This window comes from Acanthopagrus latus, chromosome 16, assembly GCF_904848185.1.
Source record: "Acanthopagrus latus isolate v.2019 chromosome 16, fAcaLat1.1, whole genome shotgun sequence".
NCBI lineage: Eukaryota > Metazoa > Chordata > Actinopteri > Spariformes > Sparidae > Acanthopagrus > Acanthopagrus latus.
Genome location: NC_051054.1, coordinates 24231700 through 24246695, shown reverse-complemented (window position 1 = coordinate 24246695; position 14996 = coordinate 24231700). Strand labels below are relative to the sequence as shown.

At 40.5% G+C, this 14996-nt stretch overlaps 2 protein-coding genes across 5 annotated transcripts in view; one reads left to right on the top strand and one right to left on the bottom strand.

Annotated features, from left to right (window-relative positions):
• Nucleotides 1–4322: 4322 nt before the first annotated feature.
• Nucleotides 4323–14165, bottom strand: ccr6b (chemokine (C-C motif) receptor 6b). 3 transcript variants are annotated; one of them, XM_037072541.1, is made up of 3 exons: nt 14027–14148; nt 12214–12319; nt 4323–7770 (listed from the first exon to the last, which is right to left on the bottom strand). In XM_037072541.1, the coding sequence occupies exon 3, from the start codon at nt 7759–7761 to the stop codon at nt 6685–6687; it is 1077 nt and encodes a 358-aa protein (XP_036928436.1). In that variant the 5' UTR covers nt 7762–7770; nt 12214–12319; nt 14027–14148; the 3' UTR covers nt 4323–6684. The 3 variants fall into 3 exon arrangements, with proteins under 3 accessions (XP_036928436.1, XP_036928439.1, XP_036928437.1); XM_037072544.1 differs by lacking the exon at nt 12214–12319 and having other exon boundaries at nt 14027–14165; XM_037072542.1 differs by lacking the exon at nt 14027–14148 and having other exon boundaries at nt 12214–12335.
• crybg1a (crystallin beta-gamma domain containing 1a) overlaps nt 14037–14996 on the top strand; it is a 41033-nt gene continuing 40073 nt past the window's right edge. For both annotated transcript variants that reach the window (XM_037072510.1, XM_037072512.1), the window contains exon 1: nt 14037–14506. In XM_037072510.1, coding sequence (XP_036928405.1) covers nt 14172–14506 — 335 coding nt within the window. In that variant the 5' untranslated portion in view covers nt 14037–14171. The remainder of the gene's footprint in view (nt 14507–14996) is intronic.

Here is a 14996-nt window from a genome sequence, read left to right as displayed (position 1 = left end):
GCCTGGTGCAAATGCACTTGACAAGGTGACGTTCAGGATGTGACCGTTGCAGTTCAGCCTTGTGCATCCCCGCAGGGCGGCGACTATGTTGGCTCCACGGTCAGTGACAAACACAACACGGCCAGATAGAAGTGACGCATCAATTCCAAATTTGCGGAGTTTCTGGAACAGCAGGCTCCTCATGTTTGGACTGTATAGTTAGTGTGTTATGTAGTGTTTGGTGTAGTGTGTTAAGTGTGTAGTGAAGTCGTTTTTTGTTTAATGAGTCAAAACAATGAGGAGATGGCTGAATGTTGAGCAGGCAGGGAGGAGCTGAGGGAGGCCTGAGCCTGAGGCATTGCCTGCATTTAAATGTAAATAGTTCCCTATAACTTTGTAAATTTCAAAAACTCATGCACAAATTCGGTATCGGCGCCCTAATTGTTGGTACTTGCCGATGCCGATACCACCATTTTAGTGCCGGGGCCCTGTCCGATACTGGTATCGGTATCGGTGCAACACTACACTGAACCCCCGCATGTACCCGCAGGTGCACGGTGCAGCAGCCAGGGTGAGACCGGCTGCGCTGGGAGTTTACAGTCTCCAAAAGAGTGGTACGTCAAACATCAGCTACCCACCTCCGCAACTCTGGTGGTGTTTCTGTGGACCCTCTGACCCTCGAGCGATATCGCGGACGAGGTGTCCGGTGAGGGACAGCGGGTGGTCGTGGCCGGTTGGGGGCCAGATTTTCTGATTTTCTGTTAGCAAATTGATTTGACATACGAGCTCTGTCACGTAATAAATTAAACTCGTACGTCCAGGCACACTGTATTTCAATTTTCTCTGCGTAGAAGAAGAGCACACAGCAACGTGTGCTGTGCCTGTGGAGCTCCGCACTGCCCCCTATCAGTGCGCCATGGTACTTTAAGCCTCACCCCGTGCGTATTTACTGTGCGATTGTAAGGACACACATTCATTAAATATATTAGACAGACTGTGGAAAGTCATGTGTAGCACAGGTGTAATCAAACATGTATAATGGTGGTATAAAGAGACACAGCAATGGGCATGCGCCAACTGCCTGCGTCAGTCAGTGTGTGTGGCACAGCGCCTTCAGAGGTGAGGCACGGCTCATCGCTGCCTCAACACGCCATTCTCTCATGTATTTGAACAGGAAATGCGTACATTTAGCGATTTTGACCATAGAAATGTTGAAATCATGCAGAAAACAAATTTATAGAACAGTCATGAGCTTAAGTCCGACTTTGAATGAATAAACCACAGCAAGTTTTCTTGAATTATATTTTAACATATATTTTTGCCTCCCCTGACTGCACGTCACTGAAGTCACCATATTCGGCCGAACAGTCATTAAAGAAAAATCACACATCTAACCACCGGCTAGTTTAGAGCAGCACACTGCTCAGACGAAACAATTTACAGCTGATCGCTTAAAAGAAATTCAATCACAACAGCAGCAAACGCAGTATTACTGACGTCCGACGGCACACACACACAATTATTACCCGTCCAGCCACACAAGAGCCAACTCCTCAGATCCTACCTATGATCACTTTACCTGTTTATCTTCTGGAGCATGCCGGGCTCGAGGCGACTTGAAAAGCTAACATCAGCGGCCGAAGCCCTGAAACGCCTGCCTCCGACAGAGAATGTTATCCCCGCCGAGGATTATAATATAAGAAAGGCAAAATAACAAAAGAGTGCCCGCTGGAAAGGCCCCATTCACGCTGCCATTTGCATGCAGGGATCCTGCACCAATTCTCCGCACCCTCCTCTGTGTGAAAGTTTTAGATGTGGAGAGGGGGGAAATTTCGCTCCGGCACTGATCCGCCTCTGGAGGTAGTATCAGGGCCGCATTATTGGTGAACCGCCCCAGTGTGAACAGATAAGCCGGAGGCGCAAGCGGGGGCGTGTCGATCTGACTAGTCCGATAACTGCACAGGTCCTTCACTTAACTAAATACAGAGAAATGTCCCACAAAGCAACGTTACAGGACCAAACAAAAGTAACGCAGTAACTGTAACTGTCTTTGGCAACTTATATGAGGAAAACAAAAGAGAAAAAGCGCATGTCCTCCTATCTGTCCTCATGTCTGTCCTACTGACTCTTCGTCACATTTCTGCCGGAAAAACAGGCAAAAAACTTTAACTCACGAGTGTTTGATGAAAATAAATCACCGCGACCGCGAACCCTCCTGACCGAGACCTCAGGGAACTTCCCCTAACAAACAGCCTCTGTCCCCGCAAGTGAGAGAGTCAGACAGTTTACTTATGCTGATTATGTAATTATGTAATTTAGCACGAAAACCATAACTTTCTAGGATGGTTGGTGCATCAGGATCTCAATCAGTACACATTATAACAGCATACATATGATTGTAAACTGTCCACGGGTTTAGTTTGACAGGGGTACACCTGGGAAACACAGACGTCATCATCATGACGCGTACCATCACGCCTCTGGTGGAACAGCAGAGATGCTTTGCACTGTGTGAATCACCACCAGCGGATAATTGGTGAACCACCGCTCCGGAGAGAATGCGGAGACGCTGTGTAAAAGGGCTGCTGATTAACAACCAAGCTGGACACTCCCCTATTCTTACCTGAGGAGCATGTAACAGTCGGAGTTATTGAATGTAGCACCACTAGGTGGCGCCTCCTTTTGTTTCGTGAATAATGTAACCTGTACCTAGAAGACTAGCACATGTACTTCTGCTCCACCATGCATAGTGATGCCGCCAGTGGAGTGGAGACCCCTTTTATTTTACTTTATTTGTGATGTGTTGGTGTAGGAGCCTCGGCCTGTGTTTGTCAAGGCATGTGTGCAGGTGATAACTAGTGCCGTAGAGATCTGGCTTGGTATGGCCTGTAAGTTACAGTGGGATAAAGGTACGTGTGGAAATCCCAAATGTTGCCTGCCGTGTCCTTGAGCTAACCAGAGTTACCGCCATTGAAGCGGACCATAACCTTCCCCTTCACCACGTTACAAGCAGTTACCCACACAGTTGCAATGTCAAATTAATGGCACACCAGACAACCAGTACTCATCATCACAGACGCTACTGTGGATGGAAAACACTTTCACCAACGTTTCTCCAGCCCCTTAACTATCCCAGCACTGGAGCCGTAACAGATTCATAAAAGATACTGAGCATAAAAAACTTAATTAAGCGGGTTCTACAAATCCCATTTATACTTTACATACCCCTGATCTATAAATCCTAAATCAACTTAAATTGGCTGCGGCTGCCTTGGGATTTTCCCTTACATAATGGCAGCATAAATGGGTAAAGTCAAGAATAGCAGCGGACAGAGGAAATCAAGCTTTTTGAAAGATAACATTAGGAGATGGCAGAGCAGACTGAAGCCAGGCAGCACATGGTATTCATGGGACCTAATAGTGGGGTGACAAACAAGCATAGCATTCAGCTTGAGAGAGGCTTACATGTTCCAAACTCAACTGAAAATCATCACTTTGACGTTTCTTTAGATTTTGCAAAGAGAGCAATTATTTCCACATCAAAGCAGGGTTTCAGAAATAATTGCTTATATGTGGCCTTTTGCTGAAGTTATACTTACAATCAAAATTTATAGTAGATTGTGCTTTAAAAATTAGACTTTCTAATGAGGCTTGAGGTCTTTGCAAAGTTTCTCTTTCCTGAAAACAACAGTGCACAGACATCAGAAATAAGGATGCAGAATTAGCACGATGGTGGTTCAACATCATCGTACAGAAAATAGCAATGTCATGCTTAAAGAAGTGAGGTCAGCGCAATCAACATATCTGAGCATTAAATAGTCCTAGTAATTGTCTGTTTGGTTTTTTGTCATATACTTTGGTACTCTAGACAGTTGTGAGCAGTGTTGTTATGTCTAACCAAGCAGGGACAAAACCATTACCACCAATGACTTTCATGCTATTGTTGTCAGCTTCATTGGTCTCATTGTGGTTTTAGGTCATTGTTAGTTTGGCAGTTAAAGGTACAAGGTACATTTCCCTGCATGCACAGCTTCATCACAGACACCATCTCCTCCCAACCAGAAGTACAACAGGCAAAAATTCTGCACCACATAGATAAGAGTTATTGGTCATTATCAGCAGCATCTTCTCTCTGGGGGAAGACAGTGTGCTGACAATCTTCCCCTTTCTCTGTTATATTATTTCAATCCTCAGAAAAAATAATTGAACCTTAAGTTAGAGTTAAGACACAGAAATTTAAGATACAAACAGATGGGTGTGTGCCATAGTATTCAGGTATGCTACTCAGGATTTAAATGTCAAGTAACTGGACACCAAGTCATTTGGTATTATTAGATGGTGCTTACAGGTAAAATATGCTTGAATTATCACCCAAAAACTAATGAGAAGGTAGTTATTTTACAAGCTGGTTCAAATCACATTATCACGCTTAACGTTCTATTCAATGGTAAAATCTGTTTTTTTACAGCATACTTTATGTAATGATCAATAGGTTACACCAACACTGTAAACATAAGGATTATCTGCATTGCTTTTTGAGACAGACCGTCAGTTTTCACAGCATCTGATTGTCAAGAAATTAAATGTTGTCCCACAGTGTAAAAGACTTAAAAGTTTATTCATTGTGACAGAAGAATATAATCAGATATACAAAATAAAATCTTTATAATGTATAACAAAATAGGGTATGCACAGTACTTAGCTCTAGAAATGTATAGAGAACTATGCAGAACTCAAAATATTTCAATCCCTTGTTAGTTTTAAGTGTAACAACTAACAACTAACCAGATACTCCCTTGTGGGACAACTATATATTGACACATGGTGGCAAGCCCTTGAGAAATGGGATTCAGAAATCTAATGATAGAAAGCTACTTACATTTGCTCAATTCAAAAACAAGTAAGGTTTACAGGATAAAGATTGTGTAGCTTAAATGCAGATAAGAGCACAGCTTTCTGGAGAGACAGTGATGATACCCCAACCATCAAAATTAGAAGAACACTTGCAAAATATATTAAGGGACAAAAGGAAAAGATGTATAAGTTGTCAAATGGCTCCCAAGTCAAGGTGTGGAGTTGCCTTCAAGTATTTAGGGGAGAGATTTCGATATTATTCTGAATACAGATTTTTGGAGCGCAGTTTGGAAAAATATTCACAAAATCTCTAAATCTGTGAAAAATAGACTATGGGATGAATAGACCTTTTTTCATGGGATCTTCCTGATTTGCGCAGTCACTAAGGACCCTCTACTGTGCCTATTGGACTATACACCTCAAGGCTCTTGGACTAAACATCATAAACGTTTGTTAACCTTTGGCTGAATGATGGACAAGAGACTTATTGCACAGAACTATAAATGTTCAGATTCACTGGACAGTGATCAGTGGTTGAGAGCTTTCTGTTCGCGTCAGTCGCAGAGAAGGCCGCCAGATCATTTTGAGTGATCCAAGGTTGTAGAACTGATCAAGAAGATTCCAGTTTTTCCAAGATCAGACTCCTAACTAAATGTTACCTGACTTGTTTTTCACTTGAGACTTTGTAGCCCCGCAGCTCACCTTTGTGACACATCAATTATTTCATTTTATTTCTGAACTATTTTCCCTTTCAATTGTTGTACACTTCGTATTACACAATCTTGTTATTATCAAATATGGTTTGTTTGTCTAAGGTGTACTTTCTGCAAAATATAAATTACATGTCAGAAGAATAGAAATGTGAGATCTCATTAGCATCCTGTCTTAAAAATGAGCATAATCACTCAAAGTCATTTAGATAGAAAATAAACAACAAACATTTACAAAACATCTTAATCATGTCACTGCCTGGGGAAATGTAATTCAGTGTGTCATAAAAAGTACTATTGCTACAACATGGCTTTTAACCCATGGCCAAATCACTTGAAAATGAGTCTATGGAAGATAAACAATGTAACCAAAATCTATTCAATGGAAGTGCAGTGCTCAAGGGTAATTCCACCAATTTGCCATATTAATGTTCATTTATAGGTCTTGGGGAGTTCTACTATATATGAGAAAAAAAGTAATGGAAAGCCTTTTGTAGCTCTAGAGGATGCTGCATATAATCTGATAAATTATGGTTAAATTGCATTGTGGGTAATATAGGCACCAAATTCTGAAAAACAAACCACTGGTCCAGCATTGCGCTCCTTTAACTCTGGTAAACCCATGATGGACAGTTCAAAAACAAATGATCAAATCGATACAGCCAGGCTGTATCAGACTACATGTAGCTTCCTCCGGAGCCACAAATGACTTTAAATTTGTTTTCATGTATGCTGTAGAAGTCCCCAAGATTTACACACTTTAATGTTACCCTTTAATCACAAGAATACCCTTCCAAAGATTTAACAATCAGTTTTACTTTACTTATGTACAGGTAGATGTTTGGTTTTCCAATAAAACAAATAACATTCAACTTGAAAGTAACGGTCTAATGTGCCCCCTATAGAACCATGTTGAAACATGATGCAACTAATATTATATTAACTGTCGTTTAGTCTGTACAAGGTTCATTGTCATTTTAATTTCAAAGAGTATTCTGTCATAGAGGAGGAAAGAAACCTTCACAAAATATTCACATTTAAGAAGTTTTAAGAACTCAATTTAAGCGCACTTTGTTCAGATGCTATCATCTCCACTTATGTGTCTACTTTATTAATGGCTTTGCTAGTTACCACTGCAACATCATGCAGTAAAAGATGACATGTTGTTATTACCGTCTGAAGACATGCGGGCCGAAACACACATTTCAGACGTCCCGCGTGATGAACGAGCATTGTAGATGTACTTTTTGCTAAAGCACCAGAGGTCCAACATTATCTGCTTGAAGTGGCTCCGGAACTTTACCCCAATGAAGGCATAGAGGATAGGATTGAGGCAGCAGTGGAGGTAGGCTACGCTCCTTGAAATGGCCAGAACTTGGAGTTTAATCTTTTCTGCATGACAGCTCCTCTCGGTAAAAAGAGCCAACGTGTGGTCCAGTAGAACTGCGTTGTATGGAAGGTGGCAAAGGATGAAAACCACAACAACTGCCAAAATTACACGAACAGCCTTATGCCTCTGGCTGCTCTGTGCTCTCAGCAAGGTGTAGACAATGCTGGAGTAACAGAACACCATCACCAACAGAGGCAGCAGGAAGCCGATGGCCATCTGAAGGCTGGGAACCAGCACCTTCATCAGCTTTGCTATCTCATAGTTGTTGAAAGACAGCTGACACGTCATAGTGACAGGCTCAGGCCCCAGATTCTGCTCTTCAAAGAGCTCAGTGTAGATAAGTGTGGGCAGAGTTAAAGCCACAGCAAATACCCAGACAACTGAGCTGATGAGGCGGCTGTAGATCAGAGTGTGTGAGCGAGCACCAAAAGATCTTCTAGCTTGAACAATAGCAACGTAACGATCACCACTAATGCATGCAAGCAGGAGCATGCCACTGTACAGGTTAATACTGTAGGCTGACCTTAGTATCTTGCAAGCCACTGGTCCCATTAACCAACTGTGCTGCTCATTGTATATGATGAATGGCAGAGCTGCTACAAAGATGAGGTCTGCCATCGCCACATTGAAAAGATAGACGTCTGTCATTGTCTTGGTTCTCTTGTAGAATATGTAGGTGACAATCACAAGAGCATTGCCAACCAAGCCGAAGGCACAGATGATGCTGTGGATGTAGGTTTTGGTGATGGCCTCCATGGGGTTAGGGTCCAAGTTGCAGAGTCCTCCATCTTCTGTGGCATAATCGTAGTATTGAGTCACTGAATCCATGTTTTTAATCTGCAGAGGAGAAGATAATTGCTTACACCAAACAGAAGATAATAGAGAAAATACAGCGAGGAGTTTCAGCAAGGGTTAGTAATATATATATTCTCTCTCTCTCTCTCTCTCTCTCTCTCTATATATATATATATATATATATATATATATATATATATATATACAGTCATGGAAAAAATTATTAGACCACCCTTGTTTTCTTCAATTTCTTGTTCATTTTAATGCCTGGTTCAACTAAAGGTACATTTGTTTGGACAAATATAATGATAACAACAAAAATAGCTCGTAAGAGTTTAATTTAAGAGCTGATATCTAGCCATTTTCCATGGTTTTCTTGATAGTAACCAAAATCACTTAAGTTCTTACATCAATAGCTATGGCACTGTACTGCCAAAAACACTGCTTTTAAGCATTCCATGTTTTCTTTTCTGTTTGCTTAAAACACATGATACACACAGGAGTTAGTACTTGATTGCGTAACCATTGTTTTTGATGACTGAAGCCATGCGTCTTGGCATGCTCTCCACCAGCTTCTGACATTGTTCTGCTGTCACAGCAGCCCATTCCTGTTGCACAAATTCCAACAAATTTGCTTTGTTTTTGGGCTTGTGGTTCTCCATTTTGAGTTTGATGATTTTCCATAGGTTTTCAACTGGATTCAGATCTGGTGATTGAGCAAGCCAAGGCATGGTGCGAATGTTGTGGTTCTCCATCCAGGCTTTAACTGACCTTGCTGTGTGGCAAGGGGCATTGTCTTGTTGGAAAATCCAGTCATTCGAGGCAGGAAAGGAGGAGGAGTTTTCCAGCTGATGGAAGAAGACTGTTTTCAAGAGTAGCCCTGTACATGACCTGGTTCATTCGCCCTTCACACAATTGCATTTGCCCTGTTCCACTCATACTGAAACAACCCCAGATCATCACTGATCCACCCCCATGTTTTACTGTAGGGGCAAGACAGTCTGGTTTGTAGGCTCCTCCAGGCCTCCTCCTAACCAGTAAGTTAGCTGGAGTGGGCATCAACTCAAAATTGGATTCATCACTGAAGAGAACCTTAGCCCAATCATCAACAGTCCAATCCTTGTGATCCCTAGCAAAGAGTAACCGGGCCTTCCTGTGCCTTTCGTTGATGAAGGGCTTCTTCCGTGCTCTGTGTGACTTCAGACCAGCTTCAACAAGTCGGTTTCGAACTGTCCTTGCCGAACAAGTCACATTTCTCGACAGTGCCCACTCGTTTTGAAGGTCCCTGGAGGTCTGACGACGATTCCTGACACAGGAACGGACGAGTGCACGGTCATCTCGTGGGGTAGAGAGACGTTTCCTGCCGCGGCCAGGTAGCAATTTGGTAGTGCCGTGTTCGGCTTGTTTTTTCTTGTTGTAATGAACAGCTGTCTTGGAGATCTTTAGTTTTTTTGCTACCTGTCTCTCACTCATGCCAATTTCCAGCAGTGCCAACATGGCTGCCTTTGTGGCTTCACATAATTCTTTTGTTTTAGGCATTATGTGAGAGCTGACAACTTCTGAGTTGTGCTATGGCTTGAATGTAAGCAGGAAACCACTCTAAGCCTTTGCATGTGCAGTGCTGCTTATGACATGAAATGGCCTCTTATATACCCTGGGAATACAATTAAGCTTAAGAATGTCAAATAGGACATAAAGTATTATGTGATCAGCTGCATTTTTTGTCGTGTTCATTGTATTATACCTTTAGTGGTACCAGGTATTAAAATGAACAAGAAATTGAAGAAAACAAGGGTGGTCTAATAATTTTTTCCATGACTGTATATATATATATATATATATATATATATATATATATATATATATATATCTATATATATATATATATATATAGATAGATAGATAGATAGATAGATAGATAGATAGATAGATAGATATAGATATAGATATATATATATATAAAATAAACACACACACACACAGACACATATACAAATATATATACACACACATACTGGTGCATTGCCTGTAAGAAGCATGTATTCCTATAGAAAAGTGGGAGGTTCCGATATTCCAAGGTATAATTGGTCATTTTTGACTATTTTTGATTTTGCCATTATATTTCACCTTAAAAACTATTTACTTGCTGTCATTATTTTCAGCACAACCTCACCTGTGTGACTGTACAGTTATTGTTTTATTTTGACATACTGTATTAACACAATGGACCTAAAATCACAAAAAAAACCATAAAATCTGAGTAGAAAAAGTTAGACTTTATTTTTTTTTACTGTGAAAACCACAAATATGTTTAACAAACTATTTTTTAAACTTATAATGCAAATATAAATTGTTGTTTGCTAAATATGTGCATACATTTTAAAAATTTACCATGTAAACTGTAACTATTTACATTTAAAGGCAATGCTCAGGTCTGCCTGAGCTCCTTCCAGCTACACTGCCTGCTCCACATTCAGCATCTCCTCATTCTTTTGACTCAACAAACAAAAAAACGACTTCGCTACACACTAAACACACTACACCAAACACTACATAACACACTGACTATATACTCCAAACACGCAAAATGTCACAAATCTTTCAACTCTCAATATTGCTGTCTCTACACCAACCGTTGCCTGTCATTCGTCCGCCTCCGTCCCTCCCACAACTTCCTGTTCCTCAGCAGCCAAACCTGCTGCTTGCGGACACTTTTGTGAGAAAAGCCAGTTTTTACCGTTTCTTCCTGCACCAGACACAAAGCAAACGTGATGGCAATGTTCGTGAAAAAGAGTGGCGGACATTATTTAACCTAAGTTTTGGACCTGCCAGTGCATCCGTCGAGACAGGACTTAGGCCGTGTGGGTCACCTAGCGACTAGCAGCTAGCTAAACACGAACATCCACAGATTCCGATTCCACTTTGTTGTCCTCGCATCTCCGGATCTCCTCAGACCGAACAGACTCAGTCCAGACTCATTTAGTCTCATTAATCCACAACAGTCAGTTTAGATGCACAGAACAAAACAGAACCAAACTACCAGCAAAATCCCGGTCCAGCTCGCACTGCTGCAGGTATAAAACTGCTTGTTTCTTAAGGTATGTCATGGGTTTTAGCTCTGCAGTGATTGGCTCTGGTGGACATGTGACCGTGGTGCCTACGGTTAGCAATGCTAGCTGAATTGGTAAAGCATTTATGAAATAAATTATTAACGGTATCATTGCCATTGCAGTCCAAACAAATTTGCAGTCCAAACAGAATCAACTACAAAATTAAAGTACTTTGAGTACTTTGCTTTGAGTAACAGATCTAAATGTTTTTTCCACTAGGCTACTTAAAAAGTTTATATCCTTGCAGATCAACACAATGACAAGTGACAAATCACTCCGTGGGAAGACTTCAATGCTCTGAGTAAAACTGACATTACAGATTATGTCTGTTTACAGGAAAAAAAAAACAGTGTCCTAGTTAAGCTCTTCCTCTGGTACTGAATGACCCATTTTCAGTCCCATTAGAAATCAAGTGAATGCACGCATTGGTAGGCTGCAGGTGTTTGCACTCTGTACTTTGTCTGATCTTAGAAACTGATAAGAGCCTTATCAGATCCTCAATGTATGACTGAAAAACACTAACAGCTAAAACAAAGTCATCAAATTAGATTTCTCATGTTTGTTTTTGTTTTTTTGTTTTTGTTTTTTTTTTTCAGTTTAACTGATGGATATTTAGTCACACCAACCAAAACTTGCTGCACATTTAATACAGCACATTTTACACACAATTTAAATAGTAGTACGTGGGAGACAAATTGCATGCTTCAGCTTACTTCTTCAAAAACTTGATCTAAAGAACAAACATGGCATGTGATAGTATCTCTTGTCACAGAGCTTTCACTTCTCAAAAAACACAAAAGTAAGATTAAATATAGTGTGGTGTAGCAGCACTTGTCAATGAGGAAGGTATTGTACATGTCTGCTTACGAAGACAATAGAACGGGAAAGCGATGAGCCGTTTTTATAGAAATGCATTTTGAGAACTTCAAGTGTTCTGTAAATATTTTGCAGAACTGACAGCTTTCGTGAACTGAAACAAGTCCAGTTGCCTACGATACAGCACTTAGAATTACCTTGACCAGGATGACTGAGAACCTTCATCAACATCTCTTAAAGCATTCCGTCAGCGTAATTTTTGTTTTCAGAGAAGAAGTAATTATAATTTGAATCTTTCAAAATGATCAATCATTTGAATGATTTAAATCTGATCCGGTCCTTTAAATCTGATCTGGTCCCTAACCATGATCAGTGCAGTGCTGTTTCAGGCTTCTAAATGTATCACATGTAGAAAAAAAACACTTGTTACAGTTCCAGCCTTTAATTTCATTAAATAATAAATGCATACTAAATGCATTTCAAAACATTATGAAGTTACCAAAATTCAAGACAAAATTTAAAGGGTTTTAGTGCTTAAATTTTTTTAGAACATGCATACCTTGCAGAATGATGCAGATTCTCTCCTGTGTAATTTCTTTGTCTTTTGGGTCTGCTGTTGTCAAGTCAAGAGAAAATAATATATTCCTCCTTTGCTGTTGTCAGAACTGCTTGTAAAGAAGAAGTTTGTGGGGGCTTTACATCAAAATGACTGTAGAGTTAAAAAAGATCTCAATAAAAATGAAGCCAAACCACATTGCACGGGCTCTGGTGGTTTGTGAGTACAGTACTTCTGTGATGTTCCTGCTTTTGATCTCAAACTGATCTGTGCTGCCCACCTTTGTACATAGATCATACAAACAAAAGAACGCTGTGTAGCTCTGCAGGGGATTGCGGGGGCATTCCCTCATGCATGCTCAATGCATATTTTGTTTTTTGTTTTTTGTTTTTTTTGCTTCCCAAGCTATGATTCATTGCAAGATGACTGATAATCTCATGCATGCCTTCAAACCTCAGCCAGGTTTCGTTTGTATTCTCTGGTTTAATGTTATTTTAAGTTTAAGAATTTATTCTGTAATTGTAGATTATTTAGCCTAATTCATCCTTTACTTTTTCACTTCAGAAACCACCAATTTGAATTGAATATTTTTGGATATTTGTTTTCACCCATGTCTGTTTGTTGGTTGGTTGGTTGGTTGGTTGGTTGGTTTGCTTGTCAGCAGGATCACACAAAAACAACTGAACGGATTGCCACCAACCGGATGGAGGACAGGTCTCAAATTAGACCCCATTAACTTCCTGGTGAGGGCCGGATAAAATGACATATCCAAGAACTTTTTTCTCACTGTGTTCTTCTTGTTTTTTTGACATTTTTAGTAATTTATCAGGGAATAATTAACTGATTTTGATGAAAAATAAAATCAGGCATTGATGCTTTTCCTCAGTATGACCAGCAGATAGAGCTGTTATTTCAGTGGATAGCAGATAATCAGTGGAGTTTGAGACTGACAGACATAATGGAAAAGGTGCATTATAATGAGCAATGACTTCCATTTATATGATCATAGCCAGAATGATATATCTATATATAATACATATATACATATGCTGTTGCATAAACATTTAAAAAATGATGTATGCAAACTATGTGTTAACTTGAGTATTAATTTCTAATGATCATAATTGTGAACACAACTGACTATTAGTTTTATGTAGGGATTTTTTATTGTTTAAATTCTCTTTTAAACAGAAGAGGAAAATACATACATTCACTCCCACACACAAACAACCAGAAACTGCATTCAAACGTTACATACAGTGTTACGAGGTAATTAAAGGGTAAATGGAGGTTTGCATCAAAGCGAGACTCACTATTAAGCGCTGTGTTTAAGATTTAAGAGCCCGTGAGTGGCATCAAGCAAGGATCTGAGTTGCTTTCAAAATAAAAGCTTTTATTTGGTGTATAGCCTATTTCAGTGAGAGAGCAACACAAGTACTTCATTTCAATGAAAGAGAGAATTAAATACTAAAAAGAGGCATTCCACAGAGAAAAATACATTCCCTTTCTTTCTCCGTGTCTCTCTTTCATTTATTTGTACAATAATGAAACAAATGGGTATTTATCACCATAATTACATTTTAATTCTAAGTTAAGATAAAGAAAGCTTTGGTGTTTAAATACTCGGGTTGGCAACCAAAATTACGTACGCTTTTAACACAGCCTCAAGCGACACACCATGTCAACAATTTACGGAACGGTGTTCGAACAAATATTCCTTAAATACGTGAAGGCATTTTGTTTCGAAGGTTAACAGTCGGAAGAGTGACGTCACTGTGGGGTGTGTCGCCACTGCTGGAGTGGAGCGCTCTCTTACCTGATGCGCGCGCGACGAATGTGGGCAGGTCCGCCCTCGCGGTAACCCGCTCTGCAGGTTAGCCTGGTGAATCACTCCTCCTGCATTTATAAGTAGGACAACTCACGTCGTAGTTTTATTTTCCTTCCCGCACCTTACGGACACTATGAGTAAGTCCAGCACGTTGAAACTAAAGAGCTTGTTTAAAGTTAAATCACCTGAAAAAGAAAACAAGGAGTTCAAACGGTCTGGCCCCCCCAAAGATGGAGAGACCACAAGCCCAACAGACAAGCCGGGGACCTTACCGGCGGTCCCCGGTCCCCTCAGCCCAGGAGGCAACGCTACCATGGGGGATGATGGTTTGCCCGTCTCCCCGAAATCAAAGAAGGGAAAGAAGCTGTTGTCATTTAGGCTGAAACGGAAGAAGTCCAAGCGAAAAGAGGAGGGAGGAGATGTGTTCTTCCCTGAGACCGATGAACTGGACAGCATCAGTAGCCACAGGTAAGATGAAAACAAGTTAAATTATGAATTTTCACTACTTGATTTTATAGGTGATGGTTTGATTTGCTAAGGGGAATGTTGCAAGCGTTAGCTCGGCGAAATGATCCTCGTGTATGTTATAAGCCTACCACTGTAGTGAAATAAAAATACCTCCAATAAATGGGGTCAGAGTCTCCCATTAATAAATTACCCTGGCAGACCTTAGCCAGCACTTTGAAAACTAGTGTACCCTATTTCACAAGCTGAACTACCTGAGGGAAGAGCTGAAGTGTGGGAGCTGAAGAATGTCACAGAGACTGTTTTCCCCCTGGCACTAGGAGCTGTGGCATTGAGTTATGGTTGAACTAGTTTAGTCATGCATCATTTTTGTGTGGCAGCAACTTTTGCAAAACAAGATAACCAAACAGCAAAGACAAAGAGCAGCTGAAAGTATTGAATGTTACTCTTCTTGGAAGTTACTGAAACTGCATGTGATGCAGAGACTGTCCCC